Genomic DNA, 25,358 nt, shown 5'->3' on the forward strand with positions numbered 1-25,358 from the left:
AATGCATGGGGACAAAACTGACAGCTGATGGACAGTTCAGATTTTAAATGCAAATGTGTTGGGCCTAGCCCAGTCCGTGGAAGAAGCACTGCATTTACCACAGTTCTTACAGATTTGGTAATCACCCAAATCCAGAATGACACTATGTGGCTTACAGTTTGAAACAGAACAACAATAAAAAGAAATATTTACAGGACATTGCTCCAGAGGGCAGGCACCACGAAAGAAAAGACACACTTCCTGGTCCCAAGAGATGACATGGCTGAAGTAATCTAAAGCACACAAACTCCGCCTGATCTTACTGAAAGAGCAGAAATCATAGGAGTTAGGCATTCCCTGAAACAACCTGGCCCCATGCCACAAAGGTTGCATGCTAGCAAAATAATGCTTAGGATCATCCAATACAAATTAAAACTTTACATGGCAAAAGCAATGCCAGATGTTCTGTCTGGATTTAGAAAAATTCCTCGGAACATGACACATTATTGCTAGTGCTTGCTGGATAATTGTGGAAAATCAAAGAATACTAAAAATGAAGTCAGTATGTGCTTTATTAATTACAGAAAGGCCTTTGAATGTGTTAATCATTTCAGGCTGCAGCAGCTTAGAAAAATCAGAAGCTTAGAACATCTCCCTATCCTTACACTATATACTGGTTAAGAAGCTATAGAATGGACAGTACATGTTGAAACTGGCTCCAGGTTGGCAAATCGAGACACTCTCCCATATAGAGAGTATATAAGCAATATAGGTAATCTTCAGTTAATGACAATCATTGGGACTGGAATTTCCATTACTAAGCGATGCAGTCATAACAGTGCAATGTCATGTGATAGCTGCATCACTTACCAATGGCAATTTCAGCAATCCCAACTGCCATCATTAATCAAATCTCATTGGTGGCAAAGACTGATCCCAGCTTGGACCTCCTGGCCCTAAGCCTTGGTAAGGTTCCTCCTCTGCCTCCTCTTGAAATCCTTCTACCTGCCTACCTCAATTCCCCCGCTCATCTCGGCTGCCTGCCTATCTGCTGCCACCAGCTGCTCCCGCTGTGCAGCCCTGTCTGCCATTGCTACACCCACTGCACCATGTACTACTACTGTATTAGCCAGGGCCTTCTTTCATGCTGGTGCTTCTCTTGTGCTCAACCCAGGGTGTCCGTTTGTGCGTCAGCTACGGCCTCCATTTGCCCTCCACCCAGGAGTTCCATTCATGACCCACCCAGGGTTTTACTTTCATTCATGATCCACCCAGGACTTCCATTCATGATCCACCCAGGGTATTTGTCTGCAAGTGAGGGCTTCTGTTCATGCCTGCCCAGAGCTTCCTTTTGGGAAAGAAAAATCTGGCACTGCTGGCACAAAAGGATCCATCAAATGGGCCTTCTTTCACACTGGCATTCCTGGGGGTTTCTTTCATGTACCCAACCTCTTTCACCAGTGATCAAAAGAAGGAGCTGGCTAGAAGGGGCCCTTCTTCCACCTTGGCTCAGCTGGGGCCTTCTTTTAACAAGACAAGTTTCTTTCACCAAAGGCTTTTGGGGAGATATGAACAGAGGCCTTGGCAGTTGAGCTAACGGAGGCCCTAGGTAAGGCATGAATGTATGCCCTTAGCTGGGTGCGAGACCACCCGAGCTCCACCAGCACAAAAGAAGATGATGCAAAAGAAGCTGCCCCAGCAGGTACAGTAGTGGCGTATGGTGCAGTGGATGCAGGACGGGTAGAGCTGGGCAGTAGAGGAAGCTGGCAGGAAAGGGTAGGCAAGCAGGCAGCCAATAAAAAAAATGCTTGTAAATGTGGGTTGGTCCAAATTTTATTAAAGTGACAAGGGTGCTGCAATAGTCAGAACTTCGAGGGTGGGTCATAAGACCCTTCATTCATCATTACAAGTTGCTGAACGAATGGACATTAAGCGAGGACTACTTGTATTCAACCTACATGCTGAATATACATTAAGGGAACCGGATTAGAAGAAGATATATGCGATTTCAATATTGGAGGAAGAAATTACATGTGCTATGCTGGTAACACTACTCTTCCAGCAACTTATTACTAAAGCCAAGGAACAGAGTGAAAAAAAGAGACTAAAATTAAATATAAAGAAGCCCAAACTAATGACAATACAATTAGCCTTAGAATTGATAATGAAGGTATTAAAGTGGTTACATAGCTTCTGTGAGTTATGATCAATCTTCAACAGTAAAGGAACAAGTAATCAAGAAACATGCCACAGACTAGCACTCGGTAGAATAGCTACAGAGTCTTTGGATAAGAAATTCAGATGCCATGAAATCCCTCTATCTACAGAGATCACAGTAGTGCCACCAATGACATCCTTTGTAATATTCTCTGGAAGGAAAAACATGATTTTGAAAAAGCAGGATAGAAAGAGTATTGACACTTTTGAATTTTGGCATTAGAGAAGATTCATGAGATTGCTATGGATAGAAAAAACAAAACAGGAACCCCCAAACAAATGGATCATCAAACAACCCAGCACATTTACTCTAGCACAAATGACCAGACTCAAATTATCCTACATCAGATACTTTATGCAAAGACCTATCACTCTCGAGGTGGTGGGAAAGGTGAAAGGAAACAGAAAACCACAACCAACAGCAAAGTGGATGGACACAGTTACAGTGATGCCGGCCAAAAGGATAAGTTAGACATATGATCATGGAGAAAACCTATGTCGCTAAGAACTGACCCTAACTGAATGGCACAAAATCGATCCATCTATCCCTCCCTATCATTAAAGGTGATCATCAACACTTTGAACTGCACCCCAAAATCACTGACTGCCAGGGCAGCTCACAGAATATATAAGCATAGTGGTATCATATAGGCATATTGAGGCATGCCTACACTGCTGCATTAAACAGAGGGGGTTCACAGGTCTTTGCAAAGGTTGAGGGAAGCAATAAAAATATTTCCCCACATAATTAAGCTGGGAAGAGACCAATGCATTATAACAGACGTCAAACACAAGGCCGGATCCAGCCCGCGAAGTGGTTTCATGTGGCCCGTGAAGCCATCCTGGAAACAGTGAGGGAACGGCCCCCACTGCCTTGGCCCTGGCCCAGAGAACCTCCTTCTGCCAGAGACCCCCCAGATGTGTCCCACTCCTGCCCAGGCCCCCATAGGCACCCTTGATGCGAACGATGTAGAGCTGGCCACGCCCACCCAGTAGGCCATACCCACTCTAGCCACGCCCACCCAGTAGGCCACGCCCACCCAGGCCATACCCACCCGGCCCCCTGAGGGCAACCGCAATGCTGATGCGGCCCTCAATGAAATTGAGTTTGACACCCCTGCATTATAAGAACAAAGTCAAATACATTCAGCCTCAAAGGAAAGAAAACAACCAAGATGAGAACAGGAATATCACAGGAAAGAAGGAATATAAGGTGGCATTTAAATAAGAATGGCCATGGATCTGACATGACGCAATTTAAGAACATAAACTGTGAGGTACAGGGTGTGTGTGGGAAACCCCTATGTCATGGAATGACTTGGCATAAGCATCTCAACACTAAACTCTAGCAATGGTATCATGTTTCTCTGCAATACAAGTTCTGGTGTCTGGCAATTTGATCAGTGGCCCAAAAGGACATGTTTTTGAGAATTTTAGGCACATGGATTGTTTTTCGGCATAGTCAGTCAAGCTAATATAATTTTCAGTCCTGCATGCAGCCAATGTAAAGCACAGGGCAGACTTCCTAAGCTGCTCCACAAATGTTTTAGAGAGCAAGTCCCTGGATCTTTATAAATCTCTTGTATATACACTCAATTTTCTCAAAATAATTTGTAAAATTGTTCAAATCAAATCTTTATTACGGTCAAAGATCAGCACAAGGAGGGTGGAGCACATTAAATTAGAAAGCGTAGAAAACACATCAGAGTCTAAAAAATAATTAAAAGCCAAAAGACATAAAAGAGAAAGTAAATATACAAAACCCCAAGTCCGAAAGGAATCTAAAAGGAGGGCTAGGAGCATTAGATGGGTGTAGAGGAGCATAAAGGTTAACATGTGGCTGACTAAATCTATCACAGTAGAGAACACTCTGTGATAAGCTGGATGCTAATTAGGACTAGTTTATCGCACAAGTCATCGTCTGACAGATTTTCAACACTGCTGTGCAGAATCTGGCAACATTATATGTTATAGCAGGATTAATATATGAAAGCAGCAGGAAAGTGTAGAATTGTCTTGTGCACCCTGGGATTTATGTAATAATGGTGAGATATGTCTAGTATGAGTCTCTGTAGTATATGCACTGGAGAAGCACATGTTCTATTGTTTCCGTGTGTCTAGAGTCACAGAGCCATTGTCTCGCCAAGGAATCTTTTTGTATTGGCCTTCAAGGACAGCTAAGGGGAAGGCATGACATCCTACCAGCGTAAAGCCCTCAACAGTTAAGTACTTCACTATGCAAATTATTTGTATATATACATGTATAGAAGCCCACCAATGTATATTAAACAGTGATAAATCTACTCTATGAAAAGAAACGGTACTTGTAAAAAATACCTCATAAATCTGATGCAAGCAATCCAGTCTGGTTTCATAACTTACAATTTAATTACATTCTAATAATAAAAGCACTAGACCAAGTCACCAGAATAATATTAGCACCTCAGTAGGATTACAAAATGGGAACACCTAGAGAGAAATAATCAAGGCTGATACAATGAATTTCACCTTTGAATCTTGAAAAACCAAATAGTATTTTCTTGTTTCTGCAGTGTTTCGTTATTTGTAAATATTTAATTTTTATGCTGTTGTCCTTAGACTTCCCCGAAATGATTTATATTTAATGTAGGCATATTTAGAAGTAGATCACTTCAAATAGATATTAAGTATTTGAATAAATGTATTTATGCTGTCCTATAATAGATACACATATATCTCCAAAAATTGGGTGCTACATCCTGGCATAGAATGACATATTTCACTTCAATTTTTTACATATCTCACTTCAATCTTCAAGAACAACAATAACAGTTTTATGCAAAATGTAATGTGCTTTGAGTGCTTCACATTGATTTGGGGAGTACTGAATATTTATAAACACATTAAAAAACAAATTTACCACTTTAGCCTTCAGCTATGTTTAAAAGCACTCAAATATTTATGCTGCCCACAGCCTAACATATAAAAGTTCGTTCCTTCTAATTTATTCTCCAATGAAATAATCTAATAAGCAGCTTTTTTAGCTAATGTGTAGCTTTGCGCTTTCATATTTCTATACTTCTAAATAGTTGTAAATGCTATTCAACATATTAAATTCAATACAATGTAAGAAATGGTACAATACTAGCTGAAAATGGAACTTATTGACAATCAATTCAACTCCATCTATCTTACTTAAAGCATCAACACAAAGTATCTTTGATTTCATGTAGCTTCTTCTGCTTGAGAAGTAAAATGAACAGCTACATCAAGCTTCTCCCACTTTATTCGGAATTGGTTTGTACTTTAAGTCTAGGTTTACAATATTTTAGGAGAGGGGAATCAATTGTATTATCCAACATATAATATTTACAATATATTTTTGTTTTGCCCTAAATAGCGTTTCTTTAAGAAACATCCAGTATGGCAATATATTTATTTATTTATTATTGGGACTTATATGCCGCCCTATCTCCTGAAGGACTCAGGGCGGCTAGCAACAATAACATACAATAAAGAATAGAAGTTAAGATAAAATTAAAATTAAAGGCCCCAGTACAACAAATTAAAATTAAAATTAAAATAAATTAAAAATTAGAGTTAAAAAATTAAAAACATAATTAAGATCCCTGTTAGTCCAGGTCAGCCAGGTGAAAAAGGAGTGTTTTGAGGCCGTGGCGAAAGGACTGGAGATCTGGGGCCATCCGAAGCTCAGGGGGGAGCTGGTTCCATAGGGCTGGCGTTCCCACAGAGAAGGCTCTCCCCCTGGGGGTCGCCAGCTGACATTGTCTAGCCGATGGTACCCTGAGGAGGCCTTCTCTGTTCGTTCCCGGCAGCAGATGGTCCTGCAAGTATATGGGAGTATCGTGGTGCTCCCATCACTACCCATGCAGCCACACTCTGCACCAGCTGAAGCCTCCGGGTGGTCTTCAAGGGCAGCCCCATGTAGAGAGCATTGCAGTAATCTATACGGGAGGTAACGAGTGTGTGGGTGACTGTACGTAGGGCATCTCGGTCCAGAAAGGGGCGCAACTGGCGTACCAGGTGAATCTGGGCAAATGCCCCCCTAGCCACGACTCCAATATGATCTTCAAAACTGAGTCATGAATCCAGGAGGACGCCTAGATTGCATGCTCTATCAACGGGAGGTAAGATCTCTCCTCCTATAACCAAAGATGGAACCTCTTGGGCTAAACGAGATGCCGGTACGTAAAGCCACTCAGTCTTGGCCGGGTTGAGCCGGAGCCTGTTCTTTCCCATCCAAATCTGTACCGCTTCCAGGCAACGGGACATCACATCGAGGGCATCACTGGGTTGGTTCGGGGTGGAGATGAAAAGCTGGTTATCATCAGCATATTGATGATACCTCACCCCGAAGCCACGGATGATCTCTCCCAGCGGCTTCATATAGATGTTGAACAGGAGAGGCGAGAGTACCGACCCCTGAGGCACCCCACAACTAAGGGGCCTAGGGGTTGACCTCTGCCCCCTGCCAACACCGTCTGCGAACAGCCCGAGAGGTAGGAGGAGAACCACCACAGAACGTCCTATTGTTTACTTGAAAGAGAATGTGATCATCATCAACAACAAAAAGAGTTGATCTAAGCATGACTGATCCAGCCTACAACCTTAATAACAAGAAACAGTCACAGAATAGTAACCATGTTGGAGAATAGCAATCATGTTTATGTATTAAAAGTTATTTAATAATATAATAATAATGTTTGATTATTATAATGTCAAACATTTTTCTTAGACCTTACAGAAAATACTTTAAAGAAGCAATGGACTAGTTTACATGACATTAACTTCTAGATCAGGTTATAGAAACAGTATATTTCTCAGTGTAGAAATGGAGAAATCTTTACAGAATTTCAGACTTTAAATAATCTATAATGAAACTGTAGCAATTGTGACAGCAAATTAAAGAGAAAATGACAAAAGTAACTAATCTCATGGCTAGATGAACATTACTTAATTCCATATAACCGCAAGGTTGAATCACCAATTTATTTATTGTTTCATTTATGAGCTCAAGGTGGTACACAAAGCACTCCATCCTCCATTTTTTCCCCTCTAAGAAACAACCTTGGGAAGTAGACCAGGCTGAGAGTAAGTGCTTGACACAAAATCATCCAGTGACTGCCCTTGCAAGAGCATACTTGAACCAGGTCTCTTTAGTTCAGGGGTAGGCAACCTCGGCTCTTTTATGACTCATGGACTTCAACTTCCAGAATTCCTGAGCTGGCTACCCCTGCTCTAGTTCTAGTCCAATCCCTGGACTGCTCTACAATACTAGGCTTGAAGAAACGGATCAATCAATTTGCTTTGTTGTTGTTGTTAGCTGCGAAGTCGTGTCCGACCCATCGCGACCCTATGGACAACGTTCCTCCAAGCCTTTCTGTCCTCTACCATCTTCTGGAGTCCATTTAAGCTCACGCCTACTGCTTCAGTGACTCCATCCAGCCACCTCATTCTCTGTCGTCCCTTTCTTCTATTTCCCTCAATCTTTCCCTCAATCTAGGGGGGCTTTCGCCCAGGTTCGCCTGGTGCGCCAGTTGCGGCCCTATCTGGACCGGGATGCCCTGTGTACGGTCACTCATGCGCTCGTGACCTCTCGCCTAGACTACTGTAATGCTCTCTACATGGGGCTTCCCTTGAAGACCACTCGGAGGCTCCAACTGGTACAGAATGCGGCCGCGAGAGTTGTCTTGGGAGTTTCCCGGTACTCCCATGTTACACCTTTGCTCCGCGAGCTGCATTGGTTACCAGTTGTCTTCCGGGTGAGGTTCAAGGTCTTAGTGATGGTTTTTAAGTCCTTACATGGCATGGGTCCGGAATACCTCGGGGATCACCTGCTGCCGGCGTCAACTCCCCTCCGCCCTGTGCGTTCCCACAGAGAGGGCCTCCTCAGGGTGCCTCCGGTCAGAGAATGCTGGCTGGTGGCCCCCAGGGGGAGGGCCTTCTCTGTGGGCGCCCCGGCTTTGTGGAATCAACTGCCGGTTGAGCTCCGGATGGCACCGGATCTCCGCTCCTTCCGGCACGGGTTAAAGACCCACCTGTTTGAACTAGCTGGCCTGGCCTGATGGGGAGTTAATTTGGGTTTTAAATATTTGTATATTTTATTGTTTAATTTTGGGCATTAATTTAATTCTATTTTAACTTTTGTAGTCTTGTATTTTTATTATATGCCCTGTTCACCGCCCTGAGGCCTTCGGGAGAAGGGCGGTATAAAAATTTAATAAAACTAAACTAAACTAAACTTTCCCAGCATTAGGCTCTTCTCCAGTGAGTCCTTCCTCCTTCTCATTAGGTGGCCAAAGTATTTGAGTTTTAGCTTCAGGATCTGGCCTTCTAAAGAGCAGTCAGCAGTCAATTTGCTTTAAGATTAACTGATTTTCGGTATTTTTAAAACTGTTTCTACCACTTGGAATCTGCTCACTCCATAAGCACTAGCCAGGAGAATGGGTTGCATTTTTCTACATACACGTCAGGATTTGGGTAGAGCGTTACTGGATGGCCTTCTTGGCTATAGCACTCCTCACTCTAGAGCCCATACTGCTCTAGGCTCCTGTGGCCTAGAAATGATTGATTCCACTTACGCTTTCCACTTTTGCCAAGCTAATACCCCCCATCCCCCGTAGCCTGCCTTTCTAAAGTCAGAATGCCCCTAAATCTTGTTAATAGGAAGGCAATAAAAATTGTGTTTTTCTACTGGACCTTATGGACCTAAATAATATTGCTTTAATTGCTGTATTTTGCAACTGTAAATTGCACATAATCTAAATAATAGATGGCATTCTGGTATAAATATACAAATACCAATATAATAAACTTCCAGGGGTATGAAAACTTCACAGAATGTCCCAATTTTGAGTACAAAACAGGCCACCCCACTCTTTGGAAATGTTTCAGGGTTTAAATATCTTTATTTCAAACTTAAAACATCCCCAGAATGCTTGAACCATCCCATTTCATGCTTGAAACTGGATGCTTTACAAAAATTCATGCACAAAACATTTAGAAATAGAACATTTCTGTTTCTATTTTGTTTTATGTTACTTTCTTTTTATCTTTATTTTTTAAACACCTCTCTCCCTTGACTACCTTGCCTTATAGAGAAAAATATTTTTTCTGAACTCTATAGTTACTACAGATACTCATGCAAACACTGCATTATAATCGGATTAATAATCTGCCATTCTCCAAATCTGCATTTTAGTTCTACAGTCCCATTATACCTTTCCTCTAAGTAGAATGCACACTTCTGCATTATTATTCCCATTTTTAGGTTCCAATAAATCAGTCAAAAAGTTTGAAAAATAATTCACACCTAATTTATTTTATTAGGAACAAAGTGTGATCAACTAAATTTGAATTAAATCCATAAATTCACAGTTATTCCTGAGATGGAGAGATGCTTAAGAAGAGAGGAAAAAGCAGTTTGTTATTAAAGAAAAGATCTAGTCTATAAGTATCCCACAGAACTGCAAAATATTTAAATAGTAATGCTTAATTATTCATTATACCTCTAGTATCACTGCTTACTCTTTGATACAAATATTAAACTTACTTAATTTAAATTTTCAAATAAAGTTACAATTCAAGTTGTCATCAAAATACCAATGGAACAAAAGGAAATTATTCTGTTAGGGTATATAATTACTGATCCTCAAATTTTGTAAAGATAATATATGGAACATTTTGGGAAGAAACAGGCTAAGCATTATAGCAATATTAAAAGGGCATTCTGCAAGCACTTTAGTAATTCAGATAAAAAAAACTTGAAGTATTGAAAATAACTTCATTTCTGGAAGACTTATTTCTTCACAATAATAGTTTTAGATTGGGTTTAGTAACAATCTCAAGGTAACAAATACTGTTTCTACAATGCAAGCAACAGTTTCAGAACAAGACATGATATTCATAAATCATGTAACTTGTAGCATAAAGTGAATATTATGTAGTAATTTGAAACAGGCTTTCCAGCACTTGCGCTGGTTAGATGTATATACAGATGTATATACCACCATGTATTTGAAATGAAATACGTTTTATATAAGAAGTGCAATTTAATAGAAAGCTTAATGTTTTTATTATAAGAAATACCATTGAACTCTAAATAAATAGCAGTTAGTGCAATACTTCTGATTCAGTTGTGAAAAAGACCCCTGGAGTATATAGGGTCACAAAGGCAACATCTGTGTACCTTAAAATATACACATCTTTTCCCAGGACTACACAGCAGCAGTACAATCTTCTAAAAAGATGCCCCAACTGTAAGAAATTGTAGATTGCAATATTTTGCAACCAAGGTACTCCAAAAGACCCAGCACCACACAATAAAAATAATGATTTCATACTTTCAATTTATAATCCATACAATTTAATCTCCCTAATTTATTTGCTAATGGATTTTCTTTAATATTCTTTTTAAACCTGGCATGGCATAATGTTTCCCCGACAAGTCTTAACTATTTAATAATAGATTTTCCAATCTATAAAAGGCAGTTTGCATGCTCACACAACGTCATTTAAGTCAGAGTAGAATAAGCAAGGAATGCTTTAATGCTGACAAACAGAACTTAATCTCTACTGACTTTTATCAGAACAAAGTTCTATTAAGGAATGATTTCCCACATATTACGCTGATTTCCCATTAATCCTTGGAATTAGCTATTTTACGAGAGAGTACAAAAACATTCAGGTACTCCTTGACCTTACTGAAGTCTTGTCACTAACATAAAGGAGCCCTAGAAACACAGTATGATCCACCCTTTTTCACAAGCTATTCTAGAGAGAATATGCTATGTAAACATATTCCAATATGACAACTGATTCTGAACAGAATATCACTGTTTCAGACAACACTGAATACTTTTAAAACTTTCCCTAAATTTTGCATCATCTAAGAGTAAATAACTGAATTCAATTTATAGGCGTAATTTTGATTATCTATCAAATAAATCCGACGCTAGGATAATTACCAGAGCTTCCTACTCTTTCATCCCTGATCCACTCTTATAATGGAATTCCTGCAGCAATTTTTATTTTACTTAAAAAAGAAAATCCAGCTTGGTCTTACCTCATCCCATTCGGAAGCAAAGGAAGGTGATTTCTCCAGCCTTTTTTTCCCAGTGCTACAATTGGAAAGGGATTCACTTCTGCTCCCCATAGTATCGTCCTCTGTTGGTGAGGTGGTCAAAAGGTCAGAATCCGATTTTGATAAGCTACGGCTAAGTTTGAGGTCTGCTTTGGACTTGCTTCCTGGATGAACTCTTCCCACAACGCTGCTCTTGTCTCCATCCTCAGCACTGCCGGGGTGCTGTGGCAAATGAGGATGTGCTAAAGTTCCCGAATCCAACTTGTCACGGATATGGCGTATGGCTGAATAGACCACTTTATTTTGGTCTGCAGTACTAGATTGTACCGATCCAGAAGCCTCAACATCTTCCAGCTGCATAGCAGTTCCTTCTGTACTTCCTTTGCCCACTGCAGAAATGAGTCTCAAAGGGTCCTCACTTATGTCACACACTGGAGAGGAACCATGCAGAAGACCTGAGAATTGATCCAGTACCTGGGCATCTTGGACATCTGCTTGGCTGTGGCTTCTGTTGAACCTTTTTTGGTCTTCAAAAGGGTAGGAAACCCCCCCAAAATAAAAGCCAACACATAAAGATCAAGAGAAACAAGATTTTAGCTTTTCTCCCTCAGAGAGGGAGAGAGAGAGAAAAGAAGAAAGAACAGCATTGTTCAGAGTACTCAGATTTTACCCAAAGTTGGAGCATTTATGAAATTCTAAACAGTGGCCTGATTTATGCAATCTGGCAGCCCGCTCTGTTTCATTTTATTCCTGTTAACACTAACAACCAGCCCTTGCTATATAAGGTTTGGAGAAGTGCTAACTATACCCAGCAAAGGGATGGGGGTGGGGGGAGGGGAGAGACTGAGTCTCCTGGAACATATTTCCATAAAGGCCAAAGTGTTATTTAGAGCAACACTCCCTATTCCTTGGCACAGAATGCTGGGTGGGGAAAGATGAGCTGCAAACAACCTGCAAATTTGAACAAATTCCCCCCTCCACCCGACAGCTGTTTCCTTCCCTGGTGACTTGAACTCACCTCCTTTTGCAACAGCAATAATTCCTTTAAAGCTTCACTTCGCCGTTAACTAATTTTGCTACATAAAATGATCCTCTTCTACTGCTGCACTGAATTTCAGCTTGCAATATGTATTGCAGCAGAGAGGTAACATTATAACTTAGACTCATGCTTTAATATATTGTATCAAAAATCAGAACGTGATTAAAGCATGAATAATTCACTGATGTAAATTATGTAAAAGCTTATAGCAAAGAGCCACTCTGAACAACAATCATTAATGAGTTGCCCAATATTTAATATTGATAAAAGCCAAGTTATTCAACCTAGGCCCTTCACAATGGTACTTTACTCATTGAAAAATATCTGAGAAACAGAAACTGAAGCTTTTTTTCTATGGTACTTAGATTGGACATACAAGCATAGATATGAAAGGTACTAAATTCAAATCCAGAAGAACATTAAAAGAAAATTACCCTGGTAGGCTCTATTCAGCCAAAGTTGGGTTACATTTTGCAATGATTCAGTAGTGCTTCATTATTCCTAAATCAAATCAGAAAGTACTTATCTCTGACTCAATTGGAGCTTTTGTTGATTAATCAGTACAAAGAAATCAGAACAAATCAGGAAAGGTTCTTTTAATGATATACGTTATATAGTAAGGATTTTTGCTTCTATTTAACATGATATATATCCCACAAAGCTTTCACAAGAATAAATCATTACTCTTTTTCTTAAATATTAAGCTATGGCTGATATCAGTTTAATAACCTAAGGCTCATTTGCTTTATGTATTATTGAATTTTTTTCCCTTAAGACATATTTTGTAGGTTTAACAAAATTATGGTTATTGGCTGCTATTCCTCAATATCTAAGAATATCAATATCTAAGAAAGTACTTTTTATAAAATCACTTATTGTAGAGTTGCAAAGTATTTTATGCTTGTGTTTGGTATAGTACATATGTTTTTTTCCCCATCAGAAATATTTTTGCATTTATTTTTCTTGCTCAAAATTATGAAGAACAAGACTTTTTTGGCCTGAGAGCGCTTTACAGAACAAAATTACATCCTGACCAGATTTACATTAAGATTCTTATCTTAATATGTGTGTAGCAGAGGAAATGTACCAGTCTAAGCTACCCAGAAGTATAGTGTCTAAAAGGAACATCTTGTCTGCTTTCGTAGATTTGCTGTGATAATGTATTCTGTATTTTTTATGTGCCCTGTTCACCGCCCTGAGTCCTTCGGGAGAAGGGCGGTATACAAATATAATAAATGAAATATATGAATAGCAACATATATGAAAAGATGAATAAAATGCCTCTGCACTTTACTGTTTGCACAAAATGCTTAATATGGCATCTATACACAATGTTAACATTTAGCAACACTGCTATCGGAGGGTGGAAAAGCAGCTGACAGTGTGTATCACACACTGGAACATTTCATTCTTCCAAAGGCAGCTATGAAGCCCAACAAAGTGGTCACTGTTGCAGTGAAATTGTGGCTGTGTTTCCTGTCTCCCGAAAACAAAACAACAAACAAAAAAAAAATCTTCCAGAATGAGCAAAGCCCTATTAAGAGACTTTTGAAAAAATTTTGTCACGCTAGTTACATCAAAGAATTCTTGCATATATTAAAAAGCAAATACCATTTTTTTCTGCATAGGTTTCTATGAAATTGGAATCACACAGAATAATTACCTACCTTTTGGCATCTCAACCAGCTGAGATTCAGGACTTGAATATTGTTCAGAATGGCTAGAAGAAAAATCGGAAGAAGCTTGGCAATTTAGTGGCCACTGACCATCCTGAGAAGATAGATCTTTTCGTGACCATACCTGCAAAGAATCATGTAAAATATTATATTGTAATATTATTAGTTATGATTTATCAAAAGTTAAGCTTTATACCTCAAATAAAAAATATGTAAGTGAAATATAATTCCATATACCTCTTTAGTATCATGCTTCCAAATATTTTCAAATGTTTAGTACAAACTTTGACAAATGGCAATAATAAAAGTGCAAAAATAAATAATCAACTAGAATTTATATGCTAATCTCAACTGTGGCTCCTCATTCCTCTGCACTGACCATGTTAGCCAGAGATGATGGGAAATTGCTAGATTTTAAACAAGGTTAGGGAAAAAGAAAATACTTTCAGGGAATATTGAGCCCTTAATCTCTGACAATGCCTGACAATCTCTGAGAATCTCTGACAATCATTCTGAAATGCTGGTACTGATTGTATCAGCATTTTTAACAGAATGCAAAATCTAAATGTCAGATACCATTTTTGAATTTGAACCGATAGATAGGAAAACTCTATTGCCTGTATTATTTCTTGAATCAAATTCTCGGTGGCAACAACTACTTCCTCTTTACTATAACAGTATCATAAAAATATTTGATAAATACATTTAAAATAAATAACTTAATTTTTTTAAAAAAGGACAAAGAACAATATCTATATGACTTCTGAAAAATTTTCCTGAAACCAAAAGCAATCAATACTTTTAGCTATATACTACTTCAAACAGAAAGTCTATATCAAGCCTGCACAACGTGTGGCCCACGCACTACATACAGCCCATCAAACAACCTTGTGTTTTCACACTGTTTTCAGACTTCAGATTTTTCAGAAACTCAATAAATTCACTGCCACCAAATACAGCCATTGCTGCCATTTCATAAATCATGCTGATGAGTGTCTCCTAGCCTCACTGAGGCTTCCAGCTGCAGCACTGCCACTACTCTGCCAGCCACAATTCAGCTGACCTGTAGTCAAAGATAGTCTTTACAGCCACAGTTATTTTTAATTTTTTTGATGTAGTCTTTTCCCTTCTACAAATTGTGCAGGCCTGATCTAGATACTTACTACATTTGGTATTTGTTTCTTCATCATCATCATCATCATATCATATTATTATCATATCTAAACATCTGGCTGACTGTGATAACTACTAAATTAATATGCCACCTAACTCAATATTATGGGCAGTTTACAATGGTTAAGAACATCAATGTAAAAAGCAAGTGTCTCCCCCCCACCCCAGCACAAAACTCCCCTTCTGATTCTCTGTATAAAATATTCCATTTTACTTAATTAGAATTATCCTTTCATCATTTTACTGTTGTTTAGCATTAAAGAATTCCAGTTCTGTTTCAATGTTTGCTATAAAATGTAGGAAATGGAAACATATACCTTGCTAGATCTCAGTAGGATTTTGCAAAAAAAAAAAAATTTTAAATTCAAGCCATGCTGCAACTGAACTCTCTTGAGTTGAAAACACCCTATTTCAACAGCAAACAGCTGTCTCAAATTCAAAGCAGGGTGTTTCGACTGTTCTGGAGGTGTCTTGAACTTGAAACTTCCCATAAATATTGAAACATCTCATAGTTCTAAAATGGTTTTTCGTAATACTTAATACTACAGCTATAAAATGTAAACTGGATCTGTTGCGTTGTATATGCCAGGGGTAGGCAACCTCGGCTCTTTTATGACTCATGGACTTCAACTCTCAGGAATTCTGGGAGTTGAAGTCCATGAGTCATAAAAGAGCCAAGGTTGCCTACCCCTGGTATATACTGTACGTGCACTGTTGCATGCAATAGTGTCAAATAGTGTTAAGTCTACTTTTGCAATGACAGTCCTCAGCAGAACAGTTTTTTCTTCTCCACGTGCTTCTCAAATACACTCCAGAAGCCAGGTCGTTCCATAGTAAGTCCCTCCTTAGGAAGGAGTGACAGAGGAAGGAGAAGAAGAGAACGTTCCTTGGTATGAGTGAACGTCTATTGGCATATTGGATATAATCTATACTAAAATTATATCTGCCTTACCTGGGGCTGGACACTGCAGGTAGCACCTAAAGATGATTCACCTAAGAATTTAAAAATAAAAGTATTTTTAATATGTGAAATACAAATCTGTCCTTAGCGAATTACTGTTAAAGGCAAGACGTACAATTCTGGAGAATGGGATCACTTGAATTCTGTACTAAAATCTCTCCTAAAAAGCATTACTACCTTTTAGTTCAGGGGTGTCAAACTGCCAGCCCACGGGCCGGTTGCATCATGCAGTGGCCGCGCCCTCCCCAGCTTGGGTAATGCGAAAAAAGTCACGATACGTCACAACACATCACACGACACGGCGAATTTGACACCCGTGTATTAGTTCTACAACAAAATGGCTCAACTTTTCCTACATCACATGAGCAACAACATATTGCCTAAAGGGTGGGGGAAGGGAGGGAGGAAGGGAGGGAGGGATATTAAAATACATTCTGTAAGCTTTATGTCACAATTTTAGATTCCTACCAGATGAATGGTATAGTATTACAATAGACCATTTTTAATTATAGGTTTTTCAATGTAAATGTTACACTTTAATTCGTGGCATCTTCACCTAAAACTGCAAAAATCTCTCACTTGAAACACAACCAATCAATATTTGGCTACAAAGGCCTAAGAATTAATTTAGGTTAGACGCACAATGCCAAAGTGAAAAATACATAATGAGTGAGGTAGTTCCTGAAGACCAGCCACTAATCAGGGAGAGAGGGAGAGGGAGAGACAGAAGACAGCTTGCACTTTAAAATCAGTGTTGACTCCTGCCAAATGCCTGGACTTCTCCTACAGTTTTCTTAGCAAGATTTTTTTTAGAAATGATTTGCCATTAGCTGCTTCTGAGGACTGAGGCAGGATTAGAACTCATGGTCTTTCAATTTTAGCCTGATAGCTTTAACTTTAACTGGCTGTTTTAATCCAATAGGATTAGACTGCAATTCATCTTAAATATATCATTGCTATCACCATAAATGTATACAACTTGATGATGATATAGCAAAGCTGAAGAGAATACCCTGAGCTGAAAGTTATCAGGGCTTATGCAAAAAGAATGAGGCTCATAAGGGTATAGGCAACTTTGTATCTATGTATACTAACTAGCCAATCTGGTGGAGCAATAGTAGGTTGAGCGTAATCCTCATGAACCTAAACCACTAACAATGTGTGGGGGGGAGCAGTTTGTTTTTCATTTTAGGAAATGTAAAATGTTTAGAATAAAGTCCCAACCATAACATCCATAGAAAGAAGACACCACAACAACGCTTTAGAAATGTTGGGATTGTATCAAGAGGTTGGGTAGGATGTTGAGGGATGTTTCAGGGAACTGAGTCCAGTATCCTCAATCTTCATAGCCAGGCCTTATGAATCTGTGATAACAGAAACCCAGTTTGGGAAATGGTGGATCAGTAGATCTCCACATAGGATGCTACAGTATCCTCATAATTAAAGGAACTGGCTTGCAGGATGGGTGTCTTCAGAATTCTGTATCCAATCTTTAAGGAAGAATTATCACCTTGGAGATTAAGCCCAGACGCGCTCTAGATGCCCAGTGAACAATGCTGAACTGTGGAATTTTAGTTTCTATGTTGAAATCGGAAACACTGCTGCTGATGTAAGGTCCAGTATTTTTATTGCTTCTGGTCCTTATTCGGGTTATCATGATTTATTCTTGTTAAACAAGCCTTCACATTTCAAATGGGAAATTTTCAGTCTTGACCATGACTTCATAGTTCAATCCAGAAGGTATGAAATTTATATCTCCTTAAGGGTGCCTGCTATGGCCATAACATTTGTTCCACTCTGACTCTAACATACCTGGAAATATTGATTTGCTGTTTAGTTCTTTTGCTTCTGAAAGATCGTTTTCCTATCATCTTTTGAGATATAAGGCTCTGGAGACAGTTCTTTCCTCACCTAAAAATGCCACTACTTCAGTAGGCATGCTCAGTAGCTGGAAATGTACAGAATGAAGGCTATGGAGTAATAAAACCTTCATTCATGATTCATGCTTCTACTAGTTCTTATCCATTGGTGCACAATGCACATTTTCATAGGACCAGTATTGAAAACTTCTTTCCATAGCGCCAGGATTGAAAGATAGAAAGGCTATAATATATATCAAAAGTATTAACAATCTTTGACTTAATAAAGTTTGGAGGCCGGATCCACAAAGAATAATGCATAGTAATTAACACAGCAGCTATATCATGTTCGAAGAGTACTGAAAAGAAGATCTTAAGGCAGTTGTGCCTGCTCCTTAATCATAAGGCTGAAGGTTCTAGCCTCAAGAAAACAACCTGTTAGTACTGAGAAAATGGTACTTCCTGTTCTGAACTCTGCATCTGATGACTGTGTTGGCGAGCCTTCCTGGCATGCGAAAGGAAGAGCACCAGACTTATAATCTCTTATCTCCAAAGAAAATATGGCCATCTACAATTGAATTCCCAGCAAAAGAATGTGATGGGAGTATCAATAAAGGCCATTCATTGGACAAAGCCAAAGTTGAGACTCTACCATCTGCTGCAAAGCTGGGACAATGTCTCAATACCATATTATTCAAAACGGGGTGGGGTGTGACTTCCTGAATGGAGGGCCATCACCGAGTGCCTTTTTCTCAAATCATTTTGAAGTAGGCTTACTGGTAGAGTACAATAGTAAACTAAATGCAAAAGCAATACAATGTTTCAGAGTCCCTTGTGAAGCCTGGTGATTCTTCTGTCTTTTTAATGCTTGCCTTTCAAAAAGAGCCTTAGTGGAGCAGTGGGCTGATGCCTCCTTAAGTAACACCAGCTGCCTGCAATTAGTGCAGGCTCGCATCCCACCAGGCTCAAGGTTGACTCAGCCTTCCATCCTTCCGAGGTAGGTAAAATGAGGACCCAGATTGTTGGGGGCAATAAGCTGACTTTGTAATAATGCCGCTTGGGGGTGTGTGTAAAAGCCCTAACAAGCAGGCATATACATAGAATGAAGGCTACTGCTAAGCTTGTAAGCCGCCCTGAGTCTTCGGAGAAGGGCGGGATATAAATGTAATAAAAATAAAAAATAAAATAAAAGAAGAGTAATCATGTCTGGAGGGCATCATGAGTCTTCTAGGCAAAGGCATCATGAGCCTTCTATGAACATTTGACCTGTCATTCATTTTGGAGCTTACTTTTCAAAGAGAATTACAAATGCAGAGGACGGACAATAGGTTATAGTTAGAAAGTTATTAAAATATCTTATTATAACTAATATAATATTACAACTAATGAATTATATGCATTTATAAACAGCAAGCTGCAAGGGCGAGAAGTTGTATTGTGACTATTACCTCAGTGTGCCTGCACTGGGAAAGAGAGAAAAAGTAACCAAATAATTTAGTGCCTGCCAATTTATAAGTCACAACATTTTAAGAGCAGGTACAAGAGTCTGGAACAGAGGTAGAACCTCCACAGTAAAACAAGATGGTGAGGGCACTATTGCTCTGAAATAATGTGATTGCAATGAAGTTAACCTTCTCTAATCTTATCTTTTGAGATAAGATGTATTAGTTTAAATGATCTCTTAGTGATGTATAATTCCAGCACAGATATTTTTTCTACTAGATCAGAGATCAGCATTGGAGTGGTGTTAGAATTATGGCCACAGAATTTTCAACTGGTCCTGAACTTCTGAATTGAGAATAAGACAAGAAGAATTAATATTATCCTGGTTTTGTCCTTTTGTTGTTGTTGTTGTTGTTCATTTGGACTCAATGATATCTGTAAAATGGGACTCAAGCGCTCAAAACTGATCCATCATCTTTTGATCAATGGAAACTGGGATTATCATGGACAGCCATTATACCAGAGGTTCTTTTTTCTGTTTTCAAGTCTCCTCCATAATCGAGGAATGCTTTTCCTTTGGAATTGTTGTTCCAAACCTTATATTTATAAATGGAGAAAATATGGAATGAATCAGGTCTTTGACACTGCTTAATTTTTTTCTTAAGAGACTTGTTCCCAGACTGAAGCCTAAAATCAGGACAATCTGTTCTTTGCTGTTCAGTGAAAGCCCAAGAATGGGAATAAGAGTCAATGACATAACTCTCCATAACCCTCCATATGCACAAGAAGTGAGGAATCCGAAGGAGGTTGTCTACTGCTGCAATACATATACATATGAAATGGTACCTTCAATGTCATGCACTTCTGCTGCAGGCATCAATAGCAAATACTTTTTAGAAGTTAGCATTATGGCAGGCAAAACTGAGGAAATAGGAGGAACCACAAATTTTTGGCGGTCATGTTTCTTTAAGTTATGTATTTTAAATATTGTAGGCCATTCACTGCAGATGGGGACTGTAGCCAAGAAATTAAAAGACGCTTGCTCCTCGGGAGGAAAGACATGGCAAATCTAGACAGCACTCTAAAAAGCAGAGACATCACCCTGTCAACAAAAGTGCGTGTAGTCAAGGCCATGGTTTTCCCAGTTGCAATGTATGGCAGTGAAAGCTGGACCATAAGAAAGGCTGAGTTGCCAAAGAATTGAGGCCTTTGAACTATGGTGCTGGAGAAGACTCCTGCGAGTCCCTTGGACTGCAAGGCGATCAAACCGGTTAGTCCTAGAGGAGATCAACCCTGACTGCTCTTTAGAAGGCCAGATCCTGAAGCTAAAACTCAAATACTTTGGTCACCTAATGAGAAGTAAGGACTCACTGGAGAAGAGCCTAATGCTGGGAAAGATTGAGGGCAAGAGAAGAAAGGGACGATAGAGAATGAGGTGGCTGGATGGAGTCACTGAAGCAGTAGGCGTGAACTTAAATGGACTCCAGAAGATGGTAGAGGACAGAAAGGACTAGAGGAACGTTGTCCATAGGGTCGCGATGGGTCGGACACGACTTTGCAGCTAACAACAACAACAAAGCCATTAAGAGATTTTTTGGAGTTGGGTGGCCTCAAAATTTAATGAATTAAATTAAATAATGTTATGTTGCATGGGGTAGGGCTCCAATGAAAAAAAATCTAAGTTCCTAGGATGTTTTAAAGAAGCAGTGCATGACGTGAATTCTTATTCATAGGGACCGTGATAAAGAAGTACTGGAAGACAGAGTCTGAAGTCCATTCTCAGACGACAACAAAAGTGCTGATGTTTCTGAAGTTTTTTTTGAGGATCTGAGATCAGAGGGTTGTAAGAACAGTTGCTAAAAACAACATGCTGGAATATGTTCTTAAAAACTGGCAGTATTGATTTAGATGTAACTCAAGATGCAATAGTAAATGCAGGCAGGAAAAACCAGTAGTCGGTTTGATGAATTTTTGGAAACAAGGACAGTTCTTGATAATATGACTCTTTTCAAAGCATGCTGGACAGAAAGAATATATTTTGGGCAATTTTAGGTCTTGCAAAATGGGACTTGAGCAACAGTCTATTGGAAAAGTGTAGGCTAATTTCTAAACTATTGTCTACACCCAACATTTTGGGAATAGAATTTTCCTTGAAATGAAAAATGAACATGAAGACAAATGCAGGAAAAAGAAACCCAGGACTTTGCCTTCAACTAAACAAATGAATATGGACAAGGATCAGATATTGTTGCTCTTTTTGTGATAGTCTAAAAGAAACTATGAGAAAAGGTGAAAAATTATACTTAGGATCATGCACACTGAAGAGAGCACTTCCTGTTAAAAAAAGCTACCTAAATTCAAAGAGTTTCCACTGATCACTGTAAAAATCTGCATAGTTGATATGTGCAATGCATAGAGACTCGAAAAAGACCTTTCAATGTTAAATGGACATCTCAAAAGACAAAAACTTTTAGCTGTATTTTAGAACTAAGTTCTGGATAATAAAATACTGTAATTATGGGAGAGAATGAGGAATGAGGAATCATGAGAACTGAAGCCTTGCTGTAATTCATATTTACAATATTAAAATATGGTTTAAATTTAGACGGGACTCCAAATTTGATTATTTTCTCCTACTGTTCACATAATGCTCTTTTTAATAAAAGAGGATGTATGATTCAGAAGTCATACTATTTTTATGAAGCAAATCAAAAGTGTTCTATTTAAGAGATTACTTTAATTCTCATTATTTAGTATTGCAATTGCTTACTGAAGCCATATAGTTAGAAAAGTTATATAACTACTGAATTATTTCTTCTGGAAAAATATTAAACTAAGTAGGCATTTCTTTCTAAAGCTACTTAAGAAATATTGTACAAAATCTATTGATGAAATCAATTCTTACAATGGAGAAAATGGGCTGACTTAATAAGATATGTTTCAGATGAAAAAATAAAAAGAATGTTAATGCCTAATGTCTTTACCTGAAAACACAATGGGACTAATTTTAAGTCACAATAGCACAAAGGTAGCACAAAATCTAAAGTGCTACTTTTTCAACAGCAATAGCTCTTATTATTAATTCTACCTTTATCAGAATATTGAGAAACCATTAGCATGTATAGGAAGAATAGAAACAATCAACCCTTTTTCTATTACAGTATGAATTCATGCTTGGAAAATGAACATATAAAGTAACCTCAAATCAGCCTTTAAAATGCAAAGAACTAAGATTGTTCCACAAACAAGTCACATTAGCTAGGCTCTCACAGATGTGAGAATTCAGTAATATGAGAGGACAATGGACACTAGCTCAGTAAGAGATACATTTGAACGAATTTGCTAGCAACTGCAAAATGAAGACAGCAAAGTGCGTATGCAAGAGCACACAAATTGGGAGAGGAAGGAGAAATTTCCAAAACAGTTGAGGTGTCTTGCAAAACACTGTGGCTACTTTAAACCATACGCTTATGCTTGGTTTTCTATAATAAACATACAACAAAAGTTTGAGTCATTTTCTGTTACCAGGAAGATTCCAAAGCAAGAATATTTTAATCAAAGTCGTATGAAAAGAAATTGTTAGGTGGGCACGCAAAACAAGTCAATCCCTCTAACTTAAAAGAAAAGCTAAAACTGTTTCAGTTTCCTACCTTCTGCCCAAAATTAGTTTTGGGGATAACTAATTATGTACAATTTGCAATAACAGTCTTTACCTTTTGTTTTTTTATCTACTGTAACATGTTTCTTTGTTTCTGCTGTTAGCAAGAGTTCATAAGGATGTTCTTCTTCTTCATCAGCTGTGCTTCCTCTACTTTTTCTTTTGGTAACCAAACCCTAATCAGACAACAGGCATAAATTAATAATAATTGCATCTCTTACTATTAACTAATAGTGCATTGACTACTTTTCATGATCGCTGCAAAACATGAAAGAGATTAATATACATGTATACATGAAAAACAAATATAAATTTTAGCATTCCTATGGCCCTACAGCCCTACTGAATCACTTCTCCCTATGCCGAATTTCCATTAATTCTATATTTTTTCACAAACCCTATTTCCCTTTGGAATCCAGCTGGTGTATTTTCATAAATTTTCAGTATTATACGAAGCATCAGGCAGTAGCCACAGCATGGTAGTCTCAGAACTACATATTTTAACATTCCTCCATTTAGGTAGAAAATGTACATGTTTTGTATATAGTATTATTTCTTTTAAACCTATTATTTCATTCAAAGTTGTCTGACTGAGATATGAAATAAGATTCCAGAACAATCATGTAATTGTGAATACAATAATAAAACACTATGCATTTAGAACCTGTTGTATACATAGTTGAGGTAATTTGACAGCTCGGCCACCGACAACAGCAGGTGGCGCTGGCGGGCACTCGGATTGGTTGACCAGCGTTCGGCGGGATATTCCAACACAGTGATTGGTCAAGAGCGCACCGGCTAGAGTATTTAAGGGGCTCTAAGAGGACTCCGGTTGTTATGTTCAGAACAGAATAAAAGCTGAGTTACTGAGTCTCCGATTGTCATCTGTTCCCTCACGGTCCAGACCACACTATTTAACAGAACCCAATTTAAAATAGAAGTATCCCCAAAAAAGGTTTTAACTTGTGATAAAAACACAACTTCATTGGTATGAATCATATATGCAATCCAAAAGTCAGGTGCTGTGACAAATCTCATATTACCATAATGCATGGAAAATATGTTGAAGAGACTATCTCCAGCAAATTTTAAAGCACAGGCTGGTGCAGATGGATATTTTATACCTTTTGATGCCAAGCAATATGTGATTTTAAAGATCAAAATAATTTCCTTGAACTGGGAGAGGAAATAAACAGGCAACACACGCAGCTCCCTCAGGATGATGCTTATGCAATTACATCTAGCTGCACTGTTAGTAATGTAGGAAACAAACTCCGTTCTTGTTTCAGTTCCTAAAGGTTGCTTCAGTGCCAGAGCTGGATCTAAATACAATCTGGAATGGATTAGGATAGTAAATTTCATCTGAAAGCATTTAGAACTGAGTGACCGTTTTCTCCAGGTATCAAAAGAAATACCTGGGAAAGGCAGAATTGCTGTGTTGGTTATGAAAGTATGGAGAATAAATATATAAAAAGAAAAATGAATTGTTCTGGATATCTCGTGATGCTACTATCTACCTTCAACTGTTCACACTATTATGTGTAAACCACAATCTCACAGGGTTTTGCCAGAAAGCTAGCATATGTTTTCCTGTATCAATGAAAGCTGGAGACTAAACAGCTGCAGATTCTGAGCATCATTGAAAGTTACTCTTCTTTTTGGTTAATCTAATATGCTATGTTTTATGAACAGATCACAAGTCCAACTTGGATAAGTTTTAATTAATTTATGTTTCCCTCTTCTTTTCACCTTTTCTTATTTTAATTCAAGCCCAATTTCTGTAAATAGCTTCTGTAAATTATAGTTTAAGTTAAAAATGTACTCTAGAATCAGTTTGATCCTAGTTTGTTCTTATTGCCTATAAGTTAAATTTGAGATGAACAACCTACTTATAATTTTTGGAGTAACATGCCAAATTTGTCCTCCAAAGTTGTGGATGCAACCAAGTAGGGATGATTTCCTAATATGTTTGTTTTTCCTTTTGTCACATTACAGATTGACAGTCCCTTTGAAGACTACCCCTATAATTTTTAACAGGTTTGCGAGGCATTTCAAAGAATGCTGATTTGCTAACAATATTCTGCATTTCTCTTCGTAGGCAAGAAAACTAAATATGGAAGATTCATTCCCCTAATGCAGGGGTGTCAAACTCAATTTCATTGAGGGCCGCATCAGCATTGTAGTTGCCCTCAAGGGGCCGGGTGGGTATGGCCAGGGTGGGCGTGGCCTACTGGGTGGGCGTGGCTAGAGTGCGTATGGCCTACTGGGTGG

General features: G+C 38.6%; 1 protein-coding gene across 6 annotated transcripts in view; it reads right to left on the reverse strand.

The window, feature by feature from the left end:
- ANKS1A (ankyrin repeat and sterile alpha motif domain containing 1A) overlaps positions 1-25,358 on the reverse strand; it is a 131,678-nt gene that overhangs the window by 48,702 nt on the left and 57,618 nt on the right. For all 6 annotated transcript variants that reach the window (XM_083358291.1, XM_083358290.1, XM_083358287.1 and 3 more), the window contains 4 exons: positions 23,143-23,263; positions 16,119-16,159; positions 13,985-14,117; positions 11,261-11,805 (listed from right to left, as the gene is read on the reverse strand). In XM_083358291.1, coding sequence (XP_083214417.1) covers positions 11,261-11,805; positions 13,985-14,117; positions 16,119-16,159; positions 23,143-23,263 — 840 coding nt within the window. The remainder of the gene's footprint in view (positions 1-11,260; positions 11,806-13,984; positions 14,118-16,118; positions 16,160-23,142; positions 23,264-25,358) is intronic.

The sequence above is a fragment of the Vipera ursinii genome (assembly GCF_947247035.1).
Source record: "Vipera ursinii genome assembly, chromosome: 3".
In the NCBI taxonomy this organism is placed as follows: Eukaryota; Metazoa; Chordata; class Lepidosauria; order Squamata; family Viperidae; genus Vipera; species Vipera ursinii.